The following is a 23,661-nucleotide window of genomic DNA, read 5'->3' as shown; positions in this document are numbered from 1 at the left end:
AGGCCATTACAGGCCCCGAGCCGTCCCCAGAACGTGCCACCGGGGCAGGCAGCCAGGGGCCGGTACTCAGGGAGGTGTGGCGGGTAGATGAGCGAGAAGGGAGGACAGGCACAGCTGGGATTTAAAACTGGCAGAAAGGGAGGGAAGGTCAGAGGGCCTCATTTAATGAGCCGGCACAGTGCCAGGTATATCCAAGGCGGTCCCTCCCTCCTAGTCAGTCCATAGATTCCTTTTGAAGTTCCGCTTCTGTTCAAGGTCACCTCTGATGTCTTCATGTAATTTTTAAATGAGGCCCATGTTAGCCAGATTTCACCTGAGTGTGGGGAGGTAGGCGGAGGCGGGGCCTCACCCCTGCAGCCTGCCCACACCCGCACCCACAGTGGGCCTGGCCCCGCAGTGGTCCTCCCTGACCCGGCCTGAGCCCCGTGCTATGCTTTGCACCCCCGCCCCTTCTCATTCCAGCTCTTGCTGGGCAGTGGTGTGGGGACGGTGCGTCTTTATGACACGGAAGCCAAGAAGAATCTGTGTGAGATCAGCATCAACGATGATATGCCCAGGTGAGTGGGAGGCCACGGCCCACGGCCGCCATGCTCTGCAGGGCCTGGTTCTGTGCTGGGCCTTCTGCCCCATCCCCGCAGCAGGACCCGCCTCAGAGCTGAAGCCTGTCTTCGTCTGGGGGCAGGCGGAGTGCTGACCCGGCCCCGCGTGTATTGCAGAATCCTGTCGCTTGCCTGCAGCCCCAACGGGGCCTCCTTCGTCTGTTCGGCCGCCGCTCCGAGCCTCGCTTCCCAGGTGGACTTCTCGGCTCCGGATATCGGCAGCAAGGCTACTAACCAGGTTCCCGGCAGGCTGCTGCTGTGGGACACGAAAACCATGAAGCAGCAGGTGCAGGCCCTGCCCCTGGGGGGCTCCCCGTGGGTCTGTGGGGGGTCCCGCTCCTGCGGTAGCACTGTCTTTCTGACGAGCTTCATCCTCTCTTTGCTTCGGTCTCCTCAGATTTCAGTGTATGTGCTGCGGAAGCAAGCACTAGTCTCCTCAGATTTCAGCTGGTGAAGCAGGTTCAAAGTTGAAGTGTTGAAAAGTAGTAACACTCCAGTTGGGCAGATTGCTAGCAACTGAAGTTATCCAGAATTGTGCCACAGACTCAGAAGTCACACACAGCCTATTAGAGCACCCTTGTGGTTTATTAAATTTTTTAAATTTAATTTTGTTTATATTGAAAGGCTTTAAAAATTTTTTTTGAGCAGTTCTGGTTCACATCAAGATTGGGAGGAGGGTCCAGAGATCTCCCATTTACCCCCTGCTGTGCCCCCCCCCGGCAGAGCGGCACCCTGGTTACAACAGAGGCCCCCCCAGTGACACAGCTGATCACCTCATGCTCCCAGCCTGCCTTCGGGCTCTGTCTTGGTGTCGTACACTGTCTGGGTTCGGACAGATGTGTGAGGACGTGTATCTACCATTACGGTACCACACAGGCCATTTTCACTAAAAGCAGCCTGAAGATCCTCTGTGCTCCTGTTCATCCCCCTGCCCCTCAGACCTTGGCAACTGCCGGTCTTTATACTGTCTCCATAGCTTTGCTTTCTCCGTCACATCATGTAGTTGGAATCTTACAGCATGGTCAGATTGGCTTCTTTCACTTTGTGTTATGCAATCAAGCGGCTTGTTTTTTAGGAGACAAGTGGAGTCTCTGACTCCCCATTAACGTAGCATTGCATAAAGTTGCCAGCAGCAGCTGGAGGTAGTGGGGACACGTGCAGGTTCTTGAGAAGTGACAGCCATGCGGAAGCTGGCTCGTGGGGCCACCGGGCCCACGTGCCTCGGGAGCCGAGGACTACCCACCTACCGTGGCGGGTGCTTGCTGCTGTGACCCTCAGCCCCCAGAGAGAGAAATGATGTGTAAATGCACACATTTAGAAGGCAGTGATGTTTCTTATTGAAGTGAGTTTTGGGGCGCAAATGTGGTGTGGCCGTTGCGTTGAACAGATGGGTTTCCAAGGTCACTGGACGCCAGGAAGGGTCCCTGTCCTCTAGATGGGCTGTGTCGCACCTCCTGTAGAGAGGGGGTGCATTCCCCTCTGGGGGTCTCCCCGGAGCGCAGGGATCAGGACCCCACCGAATTCTTGCCCACAGTCCCTGCCATGTCTGTTCTCCTCCCAAGTTTTTCTTGTCTTGGCAAATGCGCCCCACTGAGGAACTGCGTGCCTTTCTGGAGCCACCCTTCTCTCTCACCCGGCGGAGCGCATGAACAGACATTGTCAACTCCACCTGCAAACTGTTTCCATTCGGCCCACTTCTGTGCACTTCCAGGGACATGCCCTAGACCGGCTCTTGAGTGCCCCTCGCCAGACGCCGCACGACCTCCTGCGGCGGTGCCCCTGACTCGCTGCAGGGAACAACAGACCCCGGCGCATGTCACAGCGCTCCCTGTTCTTCCAGATTTCCTGTCCACACTCCCTCAGGGCCCCCGCGGTCTGCCCTCCCCACTGCTCCAGCTTTGGGGTGTGTCCTGCGCTGTCCCCCGAGGGAGAGGTCTTATCCCCGCCCCGTCTGGCACACATCTGTCCTCCAGCACCTCTCAGTGCTTTCCCATGTACAGCCCAGCTTAGTTGGATCCTTCTTCGCCTTCCTCTTTGCCTCGAAGGCACTTCGGGTAGTTTTATGTTTACTTGTTATCTTTAAAGTTTTAGTGAAATACAGAGTACATACAAAAGAGTCTTGTAATCAGGTGTGCAGTATAACGAGAAGAGAAGCTGTAACGTGAGCACCTACGTACGGTCACAGTTGGAAAGTGGAACCTTCCAGCACTTTTCATGCTCTCATGTACCCTCCCCAATCTTGATCTTCTTCCCTTTTCAGAGAGATTTGTCTTGAATATTGGGTGGTTATTCTCCTACAATTTCAAATTTAGTTAGGTTTTGTTTGTTTCTTTTTGTTTTTGTTTTTAATTAGCTCCAGTTCTCTCTGGACCCCGAGCCCATTGCCATCAACTGCACAGCCTTCAATCACAATGGGAACCTCCTGGTCACAGGGGCGGCTGACGGCGTCATCCGGCTGTTTGGTAAGCAGCTGTGCTCGTGGCCGTCTGGTGCCCTCCAGTGGTCCAGAGAGGAGAGTTGCATTTTTGCGGGCTGGACTAGAAGCTATTGCTGAAGCCCACCCAATTCGGGATGCTCGAAACAGAGCTTAACTTTGGTCCAAGTCTGCTCTTTTCAAAACCTCTGTAATCAGTCCCCTTGCACACGGTCGGTGTCTGTGGACCTAGGAGTGGTGGGGCTTAGTAGGCCTTGAGTCTGGCGCTGTGTGATCCGAGTCCTGTGGCCTGAGTGAGATCCAGGAGGACACATGAGAGTACGGCTGTGCCGTCCGCTCAGGGTGGCCAGTGCCTTCTGGTAAGAGCATTAGAACGGTGTGCAGCGGAGTTAGCTGGCATGCTGCTCGAAGAGCCCCTGCAGACCCGCCCCAGGAGACTCCGAGAGTCTGGGAGGGCACCAGGGACCGTGTCTAGCAGATCCCCCAGGCGCCCTGTGGGACCTTACAGAGGCCGCCTCGGAAGGATTTGTTTGTCTCCCTAGACTTGTGCGCTTCCCAGATGAGCTCAGGTTCCGCCCAGGGATTCCTGAACCTCATTTTTGACCCAGGGAGAAAAGCTTCAATTTTAGAAATGTTAAATCGCTGATTCATACACTGGAGGAGAGAATGAGCACAACGGAAGAGCTCTTTGGCAGGGGTCAGCTCTCTGATACCTGGAGGCTCCAGGAGGCCCTCTGCCTCCAGAACGGTTCCTGCCCTTTGGGCAGAGGGCAAGAGACGCCTCCTGTCGTGGGCGGATGCCTCCCCAGGGCCCGGGTGGGGGTCTTAGCGGCATCTCATCGCCTCAGATATGCAGCAGCACGAGTGCGCCATGAGCTGGAAGGCCCACTGCGGGGAGGTCTACTCGGTGGAGTTCAGTTACGACGAGAACACCGTGTACAGTATCGGCCAGGACGGGAAGGTAGGTGGGAGCCGCAGTTTGACCGGGACTCTTTTCCTCTGGCTTCAGCATCGGAGATTCCAGAGAGCACCAGAATAGCATGAGGGGCTGAGATGAATCCTGACTGTGCCCTTTACCGGCTCTCTGCCTCGGGCCCCTCTCTGCTGCAGCGTGTCATCCGTACAAGTGGGGCAGCCAGAGTCACCAGTCTTGGCACTGTCGTGAGGTGTGAACAGGCGTAGTGGGAGTTGGCGATGAGGAAAGGGGAGAACCCAGCCTCCCTCCTAGTTGTAGCAGAAGTGAGTCTTCCCACTCTAGGTGGATGAGGGGGGTCCAGCTTAGGCCCCGGGTTGGGCTGACCTAGGTCATCGGGTGTCACAGCATGAGTTTCTTCCTAGGGGCAGTGCAGATAGGCCTGAGCAGAGTCAAAAGGAAGCGGCGGTTTGGGGGGATAAAAAGTGAAGATAAGTGCCTCCGTACGTGTTCTTTCTGGAAGGACATGTTCGGATCCATGGACAGGGAGCTGGGGGTGGGAGGCTGGCAGGCAGAGGAGAGAGGAAGACTTCGTTTCCATGTATACTCTCCTGTACCTTTGGATTTTATACTGTGTGCCTGTATTATTCATTGAAAACTGTAATTACAAAGTAAATTATTCATTTGAAAACTATGGGAAGGGAGTTTTAAGTTAAAGCTTGACTTCCTATTTGAGTAGGATTCTCAGTGAAGAGGTGGTCACACAGGCGGCTTGTCCACGGTGTAGACTAAAGGATTATTACACTACAGTCCATGAAGCTAGTTTTTAATGGTACTGCTCATGTTGAATTGATTACACCGCTGAGACAGTGGGAACATATTTGGAGTTTATCCTCTCTTCTAAGTCGGAAAAACCCAGTTGGGTTCTAACCCTAGAAACAACAGCAACAGTAATCATAATGATCACTTGGAACATTCCCCCTGCTTGAGAGGTGGGAATCCAAACATGGGCAGTTGCCTACGCTTTTCCTCTCCTGGAGTCAGGCCAGAGAGAAAATTCACGCTCTGCTGTGAAGTTACGGGCTCTTTCTAAGATGTTCTCTAAAAATATGTTTGAATTGTGTTGGGAAAAGACAGACTGAGGGGTCATCCCACTACCTTTCCTGGTGGCCTGTCAACCCACCACCTCTGCCCTGGGGTCCATCCTCCTCCTCCCAGGCCTGCCCCCCCCCACCCCACTGAAAGAGCATTTAGGGTGTGCTTTGTGGTTGCAGTTCATCCAGTGGAACATCCACAGGAGTGGCCTGAAGGTGTCTGAGTACGGCCTTCCCTCCGACGCCACGGGCCCCTTCGTGCTGTCGGGTTACAGCGGCTACAAGCAGGTTCAAGTCCCCCGGGGCCGACTCTTCGCTTTTGACTCAGAGGGAAATTACATGCTGACGTGTTCTGCCACAGGGGGCGTCATCTACAAGGTACTGGAGGGGGCCCTGTCTCGGTGGGCAGGGAGGTTCCTCCCTGGAGGTGTGGGCTGAGTGGGCTGAGCGTGGAGAAGCCTCTGACCCAGGGTGGATGGCGTCTTGCGGCTGCAGGTCAGGCAAGGGGCCTGACCCTCAGCTCGGGGGTGGGGACAGGGTGGGGACATTCATCCTTTTCTCTACTTGTCCATTTGCAGTCATTTGACAAGATTTTGGCCCTTCTCTGCTTTTGTTCCTTGGGAATAATATCAGTTACAGAAAACGTGAAGAAATAGGGAGAACCGTCGGGAAGTGTGTTGGGTTAGGGGAACGCGCCGCGCTTGGGCGAGTGCTTCCATGATCTGCTTTAGTGACTCTGATCTGGTGTAGAAGTCTGTAGTTTATTGGAGGTCCCGAGGGTCACGGACATTATAGTCCTTGGCCAAGGCAGAAATCTGGGGTGTGATTTATCACACCAGGATATAAGTGGTCCACGTTGGTTTTGTCCCTCAGTTTATGTGCTTAGTTCTCATGTCTGAGCTTCTCTGGTTCATGTACTTTTCTGTACAATTGTCTGAAATTATAAATCTCTTCTATTTTACTAGTATTATCAAACAGACTAATGAGGATTTGCGTTGTAGTCTAAGCATATGTTTTTTTGTTTTTTACACACACACACACACACACACACACACACGAGCAGTGGGGGAGGGGCAGAGGGAGAAGCAGACCCCTCGCTGAACAAAGAGCCTGATGGGGCTCGATCCCAGGATCTGGGGATCATGACCTGAGCTGAAGGCGGCCGCTTAACTGACTGAACCACCCAGGTGCGCCTAAGCATATGTTTTTGGTAACCGTGCAAACCAGTTCTTAGCCTCAGTGGTAATTCTTTGCCTAGTGGTAGTGTTTATTTAGTCTGTAGGTGTAGAGACACAAGAAGAATGTTCTCTGCTTGGGGCTGTCCGTGCCCTCGTTACCCCAGCTCATCGGTTAGTGGACAGCATGTGCTGTGGATGGCAGTCATGTGCAGGTATTGGCCTAGGCTCTGTGGAGCGCATATAGGGGAGGGTGCGATCCTCCTCTCGTGGGGCTCACACTCAAAACACCAACACCAGGGACAGGGCAGCGTTCTGAACGGAGGCAGCTGGGCAGGGGCTGGGTGCTCAGGGGAGACCCCTGTGGGGGTGGGGAGGGTGGTCTATGGATTTGAGGCTTTTGGAAGGAGGAGTTGGGGAGGACAGGGAGAGAGGCAGGCCTTGGGGCCCCACAGGGATAGAGGCAAGTGAGAGGGAGGGAAGGGGGGTGCACAGGGGTCAATTCAGGAGCCGACTGCTGGTCTGGAGCGCGGCACCGGGTAATCCGGGCTTACCATCAGGGAGGCTCTTTTCCACAGTTGATGATGCATTGAGTGGCTTTTGCCTTCTTAAAATTAGCTCTGTAATTTCTTGTAATTGCTATTAGAAGATACTATATAAAAAGATTGCTGTTTGCCAGCCTGATTGTATTTTATTATTTAAAAACTCAGTTTGTTAGGCTATACTTTGTGTATGATTTTATGTGTGTTGTGTGTATGTGTATTTTTAATCATGAGCCTTTGTCACTTGCTATTTGTCCCGATCAGCCTTTGTCATTTGTCTGCAATGCCTCCTCCTCTCCTGTCCTCCGGCAGCTGGCTGGGGATGAGAAGGTTCTGGCATTCTGCTTGAGCCAGGGTGGCTACTGTGAGCTGATGATTTGCCGTCAGACTTGCTCTGTAACCAGTTAATGGTTCCAACCAGGTTGGAAGATTTCCCTCTGTATAATTTTTGAAATGCCAGTTATGGGGTCTAGTTACTTAAGGAATATAATGAACTCTAGATCCCATTTTTACAATCTTTAAACAGTCTATGATTTTTAAAGATGTTTTCTCCATGAAGGCCGACTTGGGTTCCCTACTCATGGGTGTTGTCTGTCGCTGGATTGATCTTTATTCACTGTGCTCCTGGCCTCCCCTTCCTTGTTCCCTTCCGACTCTTCATGGCCGTGGGCTGAGTCCCGGGAGGCTGGTGCTGGTGGGTGAGGGAGAGCCGGGCTCACACGTCCTCGGCGGCCCGCGTGTGGCAGCACTGTGCTGGCTGATGCAGGAGAGGACCAGCATCCTGCCCTCCTGAAGCCTGCATTCCTGGGGGAAGCAAATGGGAAACAGCAGCAGATGCACAATCTAATGCTGGGGAGCAGTAAGCCATGTAGGAAAAGTACTGGGTGTAGTTTGGGGTGGGTGCAGAAGGCAGTGGCCCACAGCAAGTTAAAGGTGGCAGAGAACATTCTCTTGTCTTTTCGAGCATAGGATACTGTTTTCCACCTAAAACAAAGGAATAACTATAGTCAGGACAGTGAAGGCATTTCCCGGCCCAAGAAATTAAACTGAAATCTTCTGGGAGGGAAAGGTGGGCGTGTGTGCCCGGGGAAGGCCTCACAGTGGGGTGGCAGCCCCCAGACTCGAGGCAGTTTGGTGGATAAAGTGGCTGTGTTTGTGAACAGTGCCTGCTGATGCTTCCTCTCCTGTCTTGCAGCTGGGCAGGGATGAGAAGGTTCTGGAGAGCTGCTTGAGCCTGGGCGGCCACCGAGCCCCTGTGGTCACTGTGGACTGGAGCACAGCCATGGACTGCGGGACGTGCCTCACTGCCTCCATGGATGGCAAGATCAAGCTGACCACCCTGCTGGCTCATAAACTGTGACAGGACCCGCCCCAAGGGACACCCACGGAAGCAGTATTATCCTGGGGGGAGGAGAGAAACAGGAGAGGAAGACAGGGCACTCTGCTTCCCGCTCCTGGCCAGTGTGGGGACTCCTCAGGGAAAAACTGTCCAGGGAACCCCGGCTCTGTCCAGCTGCAGAGACTGGACGGGAGCCTCACTGAGTCGTGGCACGAGTGCCCCAGAGACCAGCGCGCTGGGCTGTGCAAGAGGCATGCCCCAGGTGGCGGGGAGGAAAGTTCAGGAAGCAGGAGATGCAGTGTGGTGGCTGCTCTGTTGGCCCAGGAGGGATTGACAGTATTTTGTATATATTTGCTCATTTTTCATTTTTTTTTTTTTTTAAAAAGAATGTTCTCATGGTCACCTGGTAGCTCTTTCTGGAACGCGTGCATGCAGCAGAGCGTTGGAGAAGGTTCGCCCTTTGCCCTTGGAGAGGCAGATGTTCCTACAGGGAGCTGGTCAGCTGCGAGCGGAGGCCCTGCGTGCCCGCTGTTGCCAGCTGTAGGACTGAGCCGTGTGGGAGGTTTGCTTGTCGCTTTGCCTTGGAGCTAGGCCGTCCTGTCTCCCACTGCACTGGCTCGCTAAGGTTTGTGCTCTTCCTATTGCTTTGGGCTGCAGTCAGGGAGGTCGTAGTGTTCTTTTTCTTCCCTGCGTTGGTGGAGCTTCTTGGGATGAGGTTAGGGCCCGAGGTCTCTGATTCCAGCTGCCCAATCCACCTGGGTGTCCCTGTCCCTCTGCCACTGGGGCTCCGCTTATTCTGTCACCTTCACATCCTTGAGGTGGACTGGAGCCAGCCGCCAGCGCCCTCTGCTGGTGGATGGTGAGAGGACCCGAGCCAGTGGGCCAAGCTTGCTTTTTGCATCTGAGGCGGGCGAGGCGTGGGTCTCCGGCTCTGACACTTGACAGGGGTGGCCTTGTTGCCGCGGTGCTCGGAACAGTCGTCGTAGGGCCTCTTTGGGCTGCAGCCCAGGTCTGGTGGGGCAGGTCCGGAGCAGGGGTACTCCCAGTTACCTACTTCTGGAGAATCATGAAGTTGGTACTAAGGCCTTGGCTCCCATTCTGCTGGGATTTGGAGGAAGAGTCGGGATTTATGTGGCTCAATTATGAGAGAACATCAGAGACTGATAAGTAGTTACTTACACATTTTTACCGATTTCTACCTTGGTAAACGCTCTTTTCAAATGAAGAGAGACAAGACTTCTCCATTTACGATTTTCCCCATCTTCTGCATTGAAACAGCAAATTATTTCCCCCGGTGATTCTGTAGGACATTTAAGAAGCCGTCATGTGTTTCATTTGAGTGAGAGAATTCACTGTTTCACTTCACCATTTTGTTTCAGTTTCTCTTATTACCCATTCTCTCTGCTCAGTATGGTCTCCACAGCTACTGGAATGGCTTTAAGGACTGCAAAGAAAAAAGTACGCTTGAAAAGCTATGTCTTCTCTCTTTTCCTGTATGCTCTGGGCTGAACACCCACCTCCCTTTTGTTTTGACTTTGGCTTGAGATTGTGTGGGGTTCCACAGCACACTGCCTAAAAACACAAAACAAAACCACGATACTGCCTAAAAACAAAACCCAAATCCCATTCACCTCTGACCTTTTGAAATTAGCAAATACAGGTGGCCAAACCTGCCCCCTCCTGGCCCGTCTCTCCCCAGCCCTCACTCCATCCTGACTGCTGGTCAGGCTGTGTTCACCCTGGTGTTCCTCCCTGTGCCACACATACGCCTCCGGGATGAGCTCTCATCCGGTCAGTCACGTCCAAACTTGAGTTTCCTTCTTCTTCACAAGAGCTGTTCAACCCCTGCCCAGAACCCCAGCAAGCCTCCTCCCATTCTTTTGGGCAAGGGCAGCTTATTGGGAAGCCGTCAAGCCAGTGCAGCTCAGACCCCCCGAGTCTGCGTACCTGGCGTGGGTGTGGCCCACCGGCTCTGGCCTGGGCTGCTTGAGAGCCCCTTGGGGCCTCCCCCTCTCTGTCCACTGACCTGCCTGCTCTGTGCTTATTGCCTCTGCTGGGCCTGCCTGGGAGCATGGCTTTCAAAGCACTTTAGCTGTTGACTCCAGCCTGTCCAGATCCCACAGCTTGAGTTTTCTGTCCCCGTTTGGGCTACTCTCCCTTCAAACAGAAAGTTGCTCACGCAGATGCAAAGGTTTCCTGTTCCTCAGACCTCATTTTTCAGCTGGCGATGGGAAGAGGTTGAAGGGAGACAAATATGGAAGGAGAGATTCCGCTAAGAACAAGTATTTTCTGTTCCTTTATTCACAAAACAAAATGATGCTTCACAGCTTGAGAGCAGAGGACCCTGGAAGTCAGTGGTTCTAACTTTTCGTGGAACCAGAGAAGCAGGGCCTGCTCCCCCCTCCCCCCAGGTGTTGCCCTCCGGAAAAGACTGGAGGCAGAGTCCAGGTTCAGCCTGCAGCTAGACGACCCCAGTGTACGACGGGTTGGTTTTATGACTTGAAACCGTGGCTTTATCTCCTTAAGCCTTGATTGGGTTAAACGTTTCCGGCCCAGCATGTGCAAGTGCTTTAGAGAAACTCAAAGCACCACACAGCTGGAAGAGAGCTTCAGGGTCCGGAGTCCCCAAGCTTGGGATGGAGCTCCCCTGTTGTGCACCTCTAATGTATGGAGACTCATTACCCCATTAGCGGATTTGTTATAAATCACAGTTAAAAGGGCTGTCTTGGTAATTTCACATTTTGGGGCCAGACGGTCTGTTCTCATCATCCTTTTACTTCAAAGTACGGCGGGAGAAGTTTCACCTCTGACTGCTTATGCTTGTGTTTTTCGTCATGTCTGTGACCTGGGGGTTTCTTTGCTGGCCTCTCTTAGCCTGCTGTAAGCTGAGTGTGATTTGAACTAAAACTAGATGCTAGCTCCATGTGTCCATAGCAGTGCTCAGAACCAGGCTGAACACAGACCACCTGGGAAGCTTTGTGGAGCTGCCCCACTCGAAGAGGGAGCACCTGGCCACCAATCTGAATGTTCAGTTAGTGACACCTACTTCCTTTAAGATAACATATAAACAGAGGCTTTAATTTCTTTTCCTGCACCCAAGGGGCTCACCTTGTGCTCCCTCCCCCTGGGTTGTGGACCCCCAGCAGGGAGAGTTGGCCTTGATCCCTGTAGGAATCCTGAGCTTTAAAAAATGCAGACCCTCCTCCCCTCACCCTAATTTCTCACTCGGGGGGGACGCAGGAATTAACACTCTAATAAAGTCCGACTAGCACACCTCAAATGGAGCTATGTTTGGGGACTGTTAAAAAATATTCTGTTAAATAGAAAATTATTCATGACACTTGTTAAAAATATCAAGGCAGACTTTATTCAAGGGCGGGTATCAGGCTTAACTCTCAATACAAGGAAAAGGGACTTTACAGCCAAGGAGCAGGGTGGGGTCAGTGGATGGGAAGTTTCTAAGAGGAAACACCAGGGGTAAGGGGGATGGATGAGGAGGAGGGCTCTGGCTAAACTCAGCACCAGGATTCTTGCTGAAGGCAATCTAGGTGATCAGACATCACCTGGAAGATGGTGAAAGACGAGGAACCCTCCCAAATGTGAGGGCGATCAGGTTTGGGGGTGGGGGTACTGGCTAAAATGACTTGGTAGGATGCTTGCTAAAATTGGACAATGCAGAGAGGGGCAGGGAAGCTCCAAAGGCAGGGCCTAGATGAGAGTTCAGAGGAGCCCGAGCGGAGTTTGGTCCAGGAGAGACTGTCGGGTCCCGGACCGCGGGCGGGGACGCCAGCGGCGCGAGCTGCCTGCAGGGGGCGCGCCGGGTCTCTGCGCGGGCCGCGGCCGGGATCGGAAGTGCAGAAGCTGGGCGGCGCGGGGCGGGGCAGTGCCGCGTCCCCACCGCCGCCCCGGGCCGCCTCTCGGGCCCGCCCCCGGGAACCCCGGAAGAGCGGCGCGGGAGCCGGGGAGGCAGGGAGCCCGGACCGGAGGAGCGCGCGGTCCGGACTGAGCTCCGTCCTGCCCCCCTCCCCGGAGCACCGGGGCCGCGAGCGAGCGTGCGGGCGGCTTCCCTTCCGTGGTCCGCTAGGCCCCGCGTGCAGGTCCACGTGCCTCCCCTCCGCTCTCGCCCCTGCAGGTTGGCACTCGTCTCGCCGCGGTCGGGGCGGCGCACGGTCCCCGAGGCAGCGGCGGGCGGTGGATCGGGAGTGCCGGGCCCATTCCGAGCCTGCGGAGCTGGGTTTCCCCCAGGTAGAGCGGGCTCGTTCTGCTTTCCCGGCCCTCCCCGCCGGGCCTCTGCCCTCCTTGGAGCCCCGGCAGCATGGCGGCTGTTAGGCGCAAGGTTTGGCCTGCACGACTCGGCTGCGAGTCCTGGCTGCCCATTTCAAACTTTGTAACCTTGTGCACATTGCAGTCAATTCCTCGTTTGTAAGATGGGCTTGATAATATCTGGGGTCGGGGTCGAATAAATGTCCGTATGCCTGGCGGTTAGCAGTGCTCGTTAGTTGTGGGAATGACTATTAACGTTGGGACTACAACGAGGTACGTTGGCCAAGGTCTGTCCTCTGGCCAGAAAGGTTAGGATGACGTCCTGCTCATTTTTTTCTTAAGTTGTAGACAGCCTAGATGAGTCATAAATGATTATGACTCAGAGAGGGATCCCTTATTCAGGGCTGACCCTTTTCTAGGCAAACCTCTGCTCCAGTAAGCTCCTCCCTAGGCGGAGCCCTAAGCTGCTGTCAGAGGACTCGATTTGTACCCTTTGAGCCCTAGGGTGAGGACTTGAGCGTTAGGGGGAGGGGAGAAGAGAGACCAGGTTAGATGAGAGGCTGCCCTGGGGCCTTTGGGATTCTCCCATCCCAGAGCCAGCATCAGCTGTGGTCCCTGATCCCTACTACTGGCTAAAATCTGGCCAGTCAGAAGTATCTTTGGATTAAGGGAGGGAGTGTTGGTTGATTCAACCTTACTGGGGATCAAAAGGGTCTTGGGCTTCCCTGTAACCACACCAAGGTAGAGGAAATAAGTCTGGAGTTGGGGAGATGAGGGAGAGATCATGACAGCTATGTTAAGGGTAGGAGAGGTGGGGCACCCTGAGGGCAGTGAGCATCTTGGATGGCAAGGAGAAGGGGAATGGCCCGTCTTAGTCTCCTGGGCCCTGCTCTCTGCCCGGCTAACCTCTGGCCTGTCCTGACCAGTAATTACAGCTGATAACTGGAAGAATTCTAACTTCTTAGAATTCACTGGACTTTGTTACAGGACACACAGACCTATAATTCCTGGTGTGATGAGAGGGGTTTACTGTCCTGAATTAGAAAAGCAAATCATTAAGCCTGGGCCCTGACTCATCTTCAGGAGAGAAAAGCGATATGGGAGACTTAAAATCTGAGGATAAAAAGAGGGTCCTTCCCACATGGATGACAACCCAGGAGGCCGAGAAGAGAAAGGTTCCAGTGAAGACCCCCAAGGGGAGGAGACGGCCGGCGGCAGCACAGGAAACTGTTGCAACAAGGTGGGACAACTTCCGGTTGGGGTTCCCGGGGAATCAGGAGGAGGGAGGGTTTGGGGGCATAGCAGTTGCTGGGGCTGAGCCTTCCACAGGTAGGTGGGTGGGTGTTTCAGCCCTGCAGAAGCCTTTTCAGCTTGCCGGTGCACAGCCTGCAGGGGTGAAGTGAGCCCTCCCCTCACAGACAGACCCCGCCTCTGCGGGTGCATCTCTGCAGCCAGGCCATCGAGGGCCAGCTCCCAGGCAGTGCTCCCCCTCTGGCTTGCACACATTAGCCAAGCTCTCTCAGACACCACTTGTCCAAAATGCCAGGCTCTTCATTTGCACCAAAAATTGTGACCAGCCAGGAGTCAAGCTAAGTGGACCAGGGTCCAGCCTCCCCGCGGGCAGATCTTCAGGGACAGACAGATGAGTAGCAGTCGCTGGGCCAGCAGGGAATCAGAAGCTGCAGGGCCAGTTAGTTGAATGGTGGTAATTTGGGGAGTCTTCAGGCTGCTGGGGAAGGGACGTCCCTGCGTTCTTCTAGACTGGGCACTACAGTGCCCCCCTCCCTGGCTCTTCCTTTTCTAAGTTGTCCTAACTGGACCCACCTCCCTTCTGACTTGCAGTCCTGCTCTACTGTGGTCATGGGTGCAGGTGGGGGTCAGTCACGTCTGGGCGCAATGATCTATTTGATCTGCTGGTGTCCCTTGAGTGTGGGGCACTGTCAGGAGCCGGCCAAATTGGAAAGCAGCAGCGGGTGGGTAGGCCTGGGGATGTGACTCTTGCTCTCATGTTCTTCCCCCTCGTGAGACCTGAGACCCGTCCGTCCCCACCCTAGCATCATGCCTTCCTTTCAGGCTCGCTGCAGTGAGGACTGTGTACTGCATGAGTGAAGATGAAATGGTAGCCGTCGCTCTGGGGACCCTGATTGAGGTACGGTCAGCTGTGTCTCTTACTCTGAGGGCCGGAAGCCAGACTGGGCCCTTGATTAATGGCAATACAAGAGACACCCTGCATTCTCAGGCGGCCTTAGGGGAGGGGGGCGGCATCTGTCCTCCCATTTCTTCCACCAGGCCCTCGTCTGGCACTTCTCTCAAGGTCGTGCTACCCTTGGCCTCTCCCCATGCGAGGTGGGACTTAATGTTTGGGGCTGGACACGTGGGGAGGGAGTTGCTGTGGGAGGGAGGGCAGCCATCTCCGGGGTGACTCTGTGCTGGTATGTGGAAGGGGACGGGAAGTCTTTAACTGCTTATGTTCTCCGACGGGTCTCGGTGACTCCTGACCATTGTACTTCTTAGCCGAATGCCTTCCTGGCCTCTGAGGCGAATAGTAATTGTAGCGCCTTAGTATTGGGTAGCTGACCGGGTACTTTCATGGATTATTGTCTCATTTAATCCTTGCCATCACCTGGTGATCGTTATTTCAGATATTATCCCCATTTTACAGATAAAGAAATCGAGGCCCAGGGATTTCCCCTTAGTTATACCGCCAATAAGTGCCAGAGCTTAGGCCCACACTCAAGTTTTGTATCCCCTGCTCCTTCCATTCTGTCAGCCCTGCCTTTCCAGATATATTTTTCCTGTTTTTCTTTTCCACTCTGGTATTCCTCGGGACCCTGCCCACATCTCTCCCACGTTGGTCTTGACTTCTGCAGGAGCTGTGAGGGGGTAGGAGGGAGGGGAGCGGGAGGAGAGGCTCTGATCAGGGAGCAGTGCTTGGCCTGGTCACACGCTCGCTTCGCGGTGGCTTCTGCACCGCTGGCAGATAAGCCGTCACGTTCACTCGGGAAATAACATCACGTCTGCTTCGCCTCTCGTTTGTCCTCCTGCAGGCCCGGGAACAGGAAAAGCCCTTCGAGCCGCCGACCCTGGCGGGCGCTGGCAAACAACAGCTGTCCCCAACCTGCTCAACGTTGTCACCGAGTTCTCCTGGGAGTGGAAGTGAGGGTGAGGGCAATGGGCAAGACGCCCTTCCTCCAGGCCTCGGCCCTCCTCGGGGGCGCACGGGGTCCGAGGCTGCGTGCAGCAGGAGCCCTGCGGAGGACGATGACATGTTAAAATACGTCCGGGAGATATTTTTCAGCTAAGGCACAGACTTCCCAGGACTTCCTTCCCAGGCGCTGAGGGAAGCCAGCTTCCCTTCCCGGCCTGGGGCCTGGCCAAGGGTGCCTAAGGGGCCCAGTCCTCCCCTCCCCGGGCTGGCAGATGCACCAAGGAGGGGAAGCCCAGGAGACTCTGGGCCTTGGGAGCTGTCCCGGTGAGTGTGTGGAAGTGAGGAACCATAGAATTTCTGCTCTGTACCTCCCCCGCTCGGACGGTCTGGCTTTATTCACTTCCCAGGTTCGGGGAAAGGTGGACAAGGGGGTCACATTTATTGGAACCAAAGAGTCACCTTCATAAATTTGAAAGAAGAAAGCGTATAGCTGCTAAGTTCACTGGAATTCTGACAGTTTAGTCAGTGGGATCTCTTTCTAAGGAGGAAGCCTCTTTTAAAGCGAGTTTCCATCCCCCGCGCAGCCCGGGAGGCAGATGTCATGCCCACAGGGCTCTGCCTGGGGTCTGCACTGGAAGGCCTCTGCCCCCCCCACCCCCCCACGCTGCCACCTGCCCTTCCACTCGGCGGCTAAGCCCTCGTCCCTGGGCAGTTGGAAAGCAAGACTGGGACAGGAGCCCGCAGGAGCCTCTACAGCCGAGATCCTGCCAGAGTCCATCGTTCTGTCTCTATTCAGCGTGGCTTTGGACAGATGGAACGAGGCAGGCATCTGCCGTCCAGATTTTCCGATGTGCAGGTGCTCAGAAATACAAACCGGTTCCCAAGACGAAGGCTGTGCTTTTATCCTTTGCAGTTCTGGGTGGAGAAGTGAAGAGATGCAGCATCTGTACGTGCCTGGAGCTCTTCTGTTCACCTCCCTCACCTCTCCGGGGGTTTGGTGTATTCTGTTCCCAGCTCCCGGGGCCCGTGCTAGGAATGTTTTGCCCGCCGATGCCCGTGCTTTGTCTGGCCTCGGGTCCAAGAGCCTCTCCAGGAGAGCCTTCGGAACCACCGAGGCTTCTCTTTGTGCCCAGGGGTTCGGTCTCTAGTGAATCCCTCAAGGGCTCACTCCTGGGCCTTCGGGAGTGGTATTAGGGAAAGGGGGTTCATCGTATCACACCCACCACGGAGTGGGGGGAGCTTGCTAACCGGGGCCCCGAGGGACACTGAGGCGAGCTCGCTCTCATGTTCCCCGTTGGTTGACATAAACCTTCACTGGGTTCTAGTTTGACATTTGGCAAATTGCCCTGGAAGTCAGGCCTCGTGACAGGAGTCCTCTCTCCATGATCCTGAGGATGGAATGAGAATGGCTTGCTCAGATCAGTGCAGGAAAGCAGGAGTCCTCAGGATGGTGAGCTGCGTGGTCTGGGGGTGCCCTTGGGAACTTTGGAAGTCAAGGCCTCTTGACCCTGGGTACCTCCCCTCTCCATGGCGGGGCCCGGCTACGAGGGCGTGAGATGGGCATTCACTGTCAAACAGGCTGAGGAGACAGAGCAGCCCCTCAAGTTTCTGGCACCTTCTCTGAGCATGGTTCAGACCGAACTCTTGCGATCACGTAAGCCTTCCAACAGACCTAGTAGCTGTCCAGCTTGCTCTTGTCCTCCGCCCTCTGAGGAAACAGGATCGTGGCCATGAGCAAGGCGACGAGTAAGGCCTGCGCAGTGCCCAGAGCTAGAAACCCGGGCTCCAGCAGGGAGAGCCTGACCCACTTCCAGGTGTAGGTGAGGAAGAGGCCCAGGCCGCCGGCCAGCAGCGTGGTGGATGTGGCCAGGAAGCCCACTGCCAGCCGCCACTCTCCATCGCTGCTGTTGCACCAGGCCAGGAAGAGAGGCAGGGGGACAAAGAGCGTGAAGACCAGGGCCCCATAGGCACCAAGCCTGGCCAGGGCCAGGCCGACCCGCGGCACGCCCAGGGCCTCCAGCTCAGGGAACTGGCGGCACCGCAGGGAGCCGGTGCCCTGGTCCCACAGGCAGAAGTTGTAGAAGCCGACTCTGAGGTTGGGCAGGTCTGTGAGGTTGCCGGCCTTCCAGAGGAGAGCATAGAAGAGCAGGGAGATGGCCGCCACCGTGACGGCCATGATGGCCAGGAAGAGCAGCTGCGCGCCCCGCCTTGGGCTGGGCATGGTCATTTTCCCCTGCGCTTGGCACGGCCGTCTTCTGGGTACCTGCGGGAAGGCACATCTGTGAGCATCCTCACAGCTCCTGGAATTCCGTAAACACCCGTGGCACCCTTCCTCCCAACCCCAGCGGGAACCAGAAATTAGAGGGAGCCTCCAGGCAGCACCTGCTCGGTGAGTCCTCAGCCGCCTCTCTGGGCCAAGTTCAGGGGGAAGCCTCCCCGCCCCGCGGGGCAGCTGGGAGTACCTGAAACGTGCACACTGATGCCCTCTCAATAGGGGCTTCGCTGCACTTTCAACACCACAAGCCACTGAAAACATCTGAGGGAGTTGCTCAGATCGTGACGAGGGTGGGCTCATGGGGGGTGAAGGAGACGCCTCTCCTTGGGGGCCCAGAGGGGGAGGGCGGTGCTAAAGGCTCCGTGGGCGACAGCAGCACCACCCAGGAGCTGGAAGAACCACCATCAGTGGGACCCAGATCAGTCAAATCAGAACTTCTGAGGTTGGGGGCAGGCACTGGTTGTTCTAGAAGCTCTGTGGTGCGTTCTCACGTGAGCTGGGGTTGAGGAGCTCTGTGAGCTCAGCTGCCTGGCTCTGGGAGTCAGGACTTGGTGAAGACGAGAGGCCACCTGGTAATGAAATCACACCGTCGTACTCCCTACTTTTTAAGTGTCTACGATTTTTCCCCTGACAACAGTAATTATAGAAATCTTGGAAAGTCATTTTTAAAAGAAAAAATAGAAAAAAATCACCTCTTCTCCCACCGCATACATAGAATCACTGTTAATTTTCTACCAATATTTTTTTTCGTATGTGGTGTATTTTTAAATAATCATACAGTTGACCACAATGATTTTCTCACCGACTATTGTGAACCTTTTCTCGAAGCTGTTAGATAGTCTTCAAAAACGTGGTTAATGGCTGCGTAATAGCTCATGTCATAGATTTATCCATGACACTGTCAGACAAGTTGTGTCCATTTTTCACCATTATAAGCGACAATCAGGGAAGATGCTTGTACGATTCTGATTTTTCCTTAGGCTAGATCTCTAAGAGTACAGAGTCAAAAGTAAAAAAAATTTTTGGTGATTTTATTGCATATTGCCCAATTGACCTGCAGAAAACTTCATGGTAGTCCCTGTAATGTAGTAGACACCTTCCTCATCGTATTTGAAAAATCTTTTCACTCCTTTTTTTACTCCGAAGGACTTCTCCAAACTGGCCTCTACAACAGTTGTCTGCATACGATACCTTTATATTTGTAAATCTTCCGGTGTGGAATAAAGTGGCCGTTGACAGCCCAGAGCCGTGGGAACTCAGTGCTGCCGGCCTTAGGCCTTAGAAGACACCAGGTGCTGGGGACAAACTAGAGTGACATCCGGTCAGCGCCTGAAGGATCCCCTGGGGAGGAGCGGGCCCTCCCTCTTTCCCACAGCTGACTGGAAGGAAGGGGTGTCTGACCTCGTCCCGTGTTTGTTCTGTGAGAACAGAAAGTGCCCGGAGGGAGAGAAAGAACACGGACTTGGGACCAGGACGTGGGGCCGCACGGCACTGGGCTGGCTGCTACTCGTGTCCTGTAGGACAGCTGGACTTCAGGACTCGTGCTCTAAGCGGCTGGAGGCTGGTCCTAGCTTCTTTGTCTAAACGTTCCCTAGTGAAAGCTTGCAGTGTTTGGCTGGGGAAGCCCATGGCACTCCCCTCCCCTGCTGTCGTAGGAGCCCCCCCGGCTTTTTTGGCCTTTAACAATCCTAGCAACCACGTTCTTGCCACCATGAACTTTTTAATTCCCTTTCACAATAAGCCTTGCTTCCTTCAGAGGTAGCCCGGGAGACTGCTGAGTCACTGTCGCCCTTTTTAGCTGAACATTTTCCTGTTTACAACAAAGCAATAGATGCTGACTGTAGAACGCTAGAAAAATATGCGAACGACTAAAAATCATCTATACCTTTGGGCTGTAGAAATAACCACTCTTTAACAACGCATTCCCTTCCATATGCTGTTTTACACAGTTGGGCTCGCATAACTGTGGATCCTGCTTTGTAAACACCGTGATAGCGTGAGTACACCTGTATATATTACGTTGTTCGACATTACTTTGTAAGACTAGAAATAATGCTGTGGTGGATGTTGGTGAACTGCCGTCTCTTGCCACTGGCACTTGCTTCTCAAGACCCCTGAAGTGCCCTCTCCTGAGTCATGGAATCAAAAGAAACTTTACAAACTGTCCTGGCACCTTTGTTCCCTTTCACAGAGGAGGGTCAGAAGCTCCGGTCTCCATCTCGGCTAAAACACCCACCCGCTTAGTCACTGTAGAGCTCTGTTGTATACCCGTGTTGATCCTACACTTACTTACACTTTCTTCTTTGCCACTGTCTGCTCATGGCTTTCCATGTTACATTTTCCTCTTAGCCCCATAATCGAGATTCCCACAAAACTCCCTTCTCTCCTTTGTCTTATATAAAAATAAGACCCACCCTCGTCCTATGTTTTTTTCAATCCGTTCTTCCTGCCCGCACGTCTAATGTCACCCAGTACCCAGACGTTCTGTGGAGCTGGGGCTTAAGTCTCTCACCATCTACCCGATTCACACCTGCGTGCCTCTGTTGCTCACGACGTCCCGAGGGGGCCTCACAGGGCACCCCTGCACGTCTTTCATGCCACGTGACCGCTCGTCCGCCACCCGCGGCAATTCTGTTCCACTCAGTAGGTGTTCAGCGAGCCCTTGGAATGTGGCCCGCAGCGGGGCGTGGGGGGCCCACGGAGAGCTGCCCCTCCAGGAGTATGGGCACTGGACTCCCGGATCTCCGACTTCCTCCCCCCCGGAACACTATCCTGTGCTCACCCTGGAGGGCCGTACGTCTTCTGGAACGTGCTAGCAAGGGTGCCCTCTTTTCCCGTGCAACATGAACAATGACCTGGCCTTCTTCCTGCTCCTTTGAGGACCGGACCTCTCCTGTTAGCCTTGCTCCCCACCCTCCCCGCCCAACCCCCAGTTTCCACTAACAGTGACTTCCGCTGTATTTTCCAAGAACTGGAGGCAAGTCAGGACTTGGGTACTTGCCAGTTCCTCTGCCTGGAATGCTCTTCTGTTGTCACGGGTCTCCCTTGGGTCTCTCTGCTCCAGTGTTCCTTTCTCAGGGAGGCTGCCCGATTAGCATCTTCACCTTGACCGACCGCACCCCCCCCCCCCCCCCCCCGCAGACCAGCAGCCACAGCCGGGGCTCCCTGGGCCCCTTTCCTGCTCTCTCCCGGCAGCCTTTTTACCATCTCCCATCCTCAACCTTTTCTTGTTCCCCCACCCTCGCCCCCAGTGGGATATAAACTCCATGAGGGCCAGGACTTCTCTGCTGCTCATTCATGTGTCTGTGGTTAGCTGGCTGGCTGGCTGGCTGTTTATCTACGAAAAAATCTATCTTTTACTATTATGGCCCCAACACCCAGGGCCACCAGGCACAAGGCAGGCACTCAATGTCTATTGAGTGACATGTGAATGACTGAATGAAGGTTCGCAACGGCACACAGTTGCTCAAACTCCTCCCTGTGTTTACAGCCCCCACCCCCCGACTCTGGGCTCAGAGTTTGGGCACGTCCCTCCCCGTCCGGAACATCACAGGCCTGTTCCTGGGGGCTGTTGTGAGACCGAAGCATGGCAGTTGTCCACACCGACCGACTGGTGCCTGGCGCACAGCCTGCTGCACCAGCTCCGCTAATCCTGGTGGAGCATTGTCCGCAATCGATCCATCCATGGAGATCGATACAGGGGAGAAAAGGGAGGTGAGGGCAGGGAGAGGAGGGCTGGGAGTGCCGCATGAACGGAGAGCGAAGCGAAGCCAGGGAAGAAAATGTCAGTGGAATGAAGCCACACGGACCATCTGACGGGACGAGCCCGGGGGAGTGCTTAGTTGTCAGAGGCGGTGGCTGGCCCGGACTAACTCCTCTCTGATCAGTGTGTTCACGGTTGGGGTGTGGCTCTGACAAAAATCAAAAGGGAAGAAGAAAGGGAAATGTGTCATATTTCCTCTGGCAGAAATAGGAGCCCAGGTTCTTCTTTTTCCAAACTGGGCCGCAGCAGTGCCTCCCAAGTGTGTGCAGGTGGGGACATCTGCCCGGGTCTCCCCGCAGTTGGTGTTTTATGCAACACGTGCCATTTTGATGCACTTAATTCTGCACGTAAACGAAAGCAGCTTCGTCGGCAGAAACAGGACCACACCCCGAGACTGCTTGGAGGGCCCAAATCATCAGGCTCAAGGCCTCCACGTTGGCCGAGCTACTCAAGTAGGCTGTGTCAGTGGTTCCAGTGACGTTAACTGGCTCTTGGTTCATCTGTTTTGTTGCTTACTAGGCCCTGCAAGCAGATGATCCCCCTGGGGGCAAAGGTCAAAGACAATTTAGAGGGAGAAACAGTCCTTCATAATGAGCACAGGCCTGCACCTTGGGCCCATCCGCATTTGGTGTTTCGCGGCGGGACTCCACAACTAGTTGATGGGAGGCTAAGGTTAAGGTTCCCCGGACCTGAAGCAGAGTTTGAAGGCAAGTAGTACTAGAAACTAGGACTGCCGTTGGCTGTCGCTCTTGGTTCTCCCGCCCGGCCCTCTCCCACAATCCCGACAGAGAGCCACAGCCCCCTCCTACCGAGGAGGCCAGGGTTTCCTCTCGTGACTCCATGAACGGCCCATTTTGGATGGTTCCCCCTGTCACAGGCCCTGTGGAATCAGTAGCACTCAGGGCAAACCAGGGGCCTGGCTTCACTGAGCTTGCCTTCTAGGTTGGGGAGACCAACGCCAACGGTATACTTTTAAAAAGATAATTATAATTTTGAAAAGATTTGGGAAGGAAATAAACAGGATGAAGTAAAGGAGAGAAGGTGACAGGAGGAAGCCATTAGTCTCGATCAGTGGGTCAGGGAAGGCCTGCGTGGGGAGGAGGTATTTGGTTTGAGGCCGGAGGGACGTGAAAGAGCCCTGCTGAGCTGGGCCAGGGGAAGAGCCTTCCCGGGAGCGAGTGCAGTAGTTTTGAACGCTTGGTTGGGAGACGAACAGATTTCCAGGGCCCGGGGCGGCGGCAGCCCCGTGACTGAGGAGAGGGGACGAGACCAGTCCGGACCGGCGAGTAGTCCCCGGTCCCGGAGGGCCTCGTAGGCCAGGGTGACAGGTGTGGATTATAGCCTTCTAACCGAGTGTTCCCTTAACTCATGTCCCTATTCCCCCAAACACAAGGAACTAGGCGGCCCTGTGATTTGGGACAGACGGAGCCAAGTCCAGGGGCTACTTCACACGCTTCCTGCCAGGTAGCCCTGCGGGACGCACCGAGACCTACTTGAATGTTGTTACACCCAAGAAGAGGAGGACGTCGAGAATAATCGACAGTCACGAACACCTAGACCTTAACTTTTTCAAGAGGTCTTTAGAGAGTTGGCTGGAAAGAGGGGTAAGTTTCCCAGGAACTTGACCTCCATCCTCACATGGGAGGGGAGGGTTCTTCCCTGGCGAGTTTGTAATGCATCTGAAAGGGCTTCAAGACACAAAATAACTCAAAGAAAGCAACTCACCACCAAGTTGAGTAGCAGACGCCCTGGGGCTTCCCCCCCCCCACCCCACCCCCCGCCCCAGCCTGCAGGGCCAGTATTTGGGGAACCTGTGAAAGCCAGTCCTGGCCTGGTCAGTCTCAGGGCTGGGGTGGGCTGGTGGCCTGAGGAGAGGGCAGAGGCTGACAGAAGCTAGCTCCCCTCACAAAAGCGCTGGGCGTCTCAGGATCCCCTCCCAAAGTCTGTTGATGTCTAGGTTGGGGCTGACACACTGAATTCTTCGTGTGCCTGGACCACAACGTGGAGGCCGCAGCAGGGCCCAGCCCAGGTGGCAGTTCTCAGCCTAAGTCAGCCATCGAGGACACCTAACGCACACGGAGCACAACCCTCCAACCCCGCTTCCGCTAGCTCGCCT

At 54.8% G+C, this 23,661-nt stretch overlaps 3 protein-coding genes and 1 long non-coding RNA gene across 9 annotated transcripts in view; 3 read left to right on the top strand and 1 right to left on the bottom strand.

The window, feature by feature from the left end:
* The window catches only part of WDR91 (WD repeat domain 91), a 29,876-nt gene extending 18,500 nt beyond the window's left edge, over nt 1–11,376 (top strand). For both annotated transcript variants that reach the window (XM_028106148.2, XM_028106149.2), the window contains 6 exons: nt 463–557; nt 717–885; nt 2,953–3,061; nt 3,882–3,994; nt 5,221–5,418; nt 7,953–11,376. In XM_028106148.2, the coding sequence (XP_027961949.1) occupies nt 463–557; nt 717–885; nt 2,953–3,061; nt 3,882–3,994; nt 5,221–5,418; nt 7,953–8,117 (849 nt within the window). In that variant the 3' untranslated portion in view covers nt 8,118–11,376. The remainder of the gene's footprint in view (nt 1–462; nt 558–716; nt 886–2,952; nt 3,062–3,881; nt 3,995–5,220; nt 5,419–7,952) is intronic.
* Nucleotides 8,637–16,393, top strand: CYREN (cell cycle regulator of NHEJ). Of its 5 annotated transcripts, none has more exons than XM_028106157.2 (4): nt 8,637–8,721; nt 13,443–13,599; nt 14,433–14,508; nt 15,407–16,393. In XM_028106157.2, exons 2-4 carry the CDS (start codon nt 13,457–13,459, stop codon nt 15,659–15,661), a joined length of 474 nt encoding a protein of 157 aa, XP_027961958.2. In that variant the 5' UTR covers nt 8,637–8,721; nt 13,443–13,456; the 3' UTR covers nt 15,662–16,393. The 5 variants fall into 5 exon arrangements, with proteins under 5 accessions (XP_027961958.2, XP_027961956.2, XP_027961955.2 ...); XM_028106154.2 differs by lacking the exon at nt 8,637–8,721 and adding an exon at nt 11,985–12,228; XM_028106158.2 differs by lacking the exon at nt 8,637–8,721 and adding an exon at nt 11,985–12,341.
* Nucleotides 15,916–20,532, bottom strand: TMEM140 (transmembrane protein 140). Its single transcript, XM_028106159.2, has 2 exons — nt 20,313–20,532; nt 15,916–17,770 (listed from the first exon to the last, which is right to left on the bottom strand). The coding sequence occupies exons 1-2, from the start codon at nt 20,376–20,378 to the stop codon at nt 17,180–17,182; spliced, it is 657 nt and encodes a 218-aa protein (XP_027961960.1). The 5' UTR covers nt 20,379–20,532; the 3' UTR covers nt 15,916–17,179.
* A 392-nt stretch (nt 20,533–20,924) lies between these two features.
* LOC148162543 (uncharacterized) overlaps nt 20,925–23,661 on the top strand; it is a 62,709-nt gene continuing 59,972 nt past the window's right edge. Inside the window, exon 1 of the long non-coding RNA XR_015766783.1 lies at nt 20,925–23,149. This is a non-coding gene — a long non-coding RNA (uncharacterized LOC148162543). The remainder of the gene's footprint in view (nt 23,150–23,661) is intronic.

Source organism: Eumetopias jubatus, unplaced genomic scaffold (assembly GCF_037043125.1).
Source record: "Eumetopias jubatus isolate StellerSeaLion01/CBP00866 unplaced genomic scaffold, mEumJub1_p1.0 scaffold_14, whole genome shotgun sequence".
Classification (NCBI taxonomy): domain Eukaryota; kingdom Metazoa; phylum Chordata; class Mammalia; order Carnivora; family Otariidae; genus Eumetopias; species Eumetopias jubatus.
Note: the sequence above shows the minus strand (reverse complement) of the source record. Positions and strands in the feature narration are given on the sequence as shown.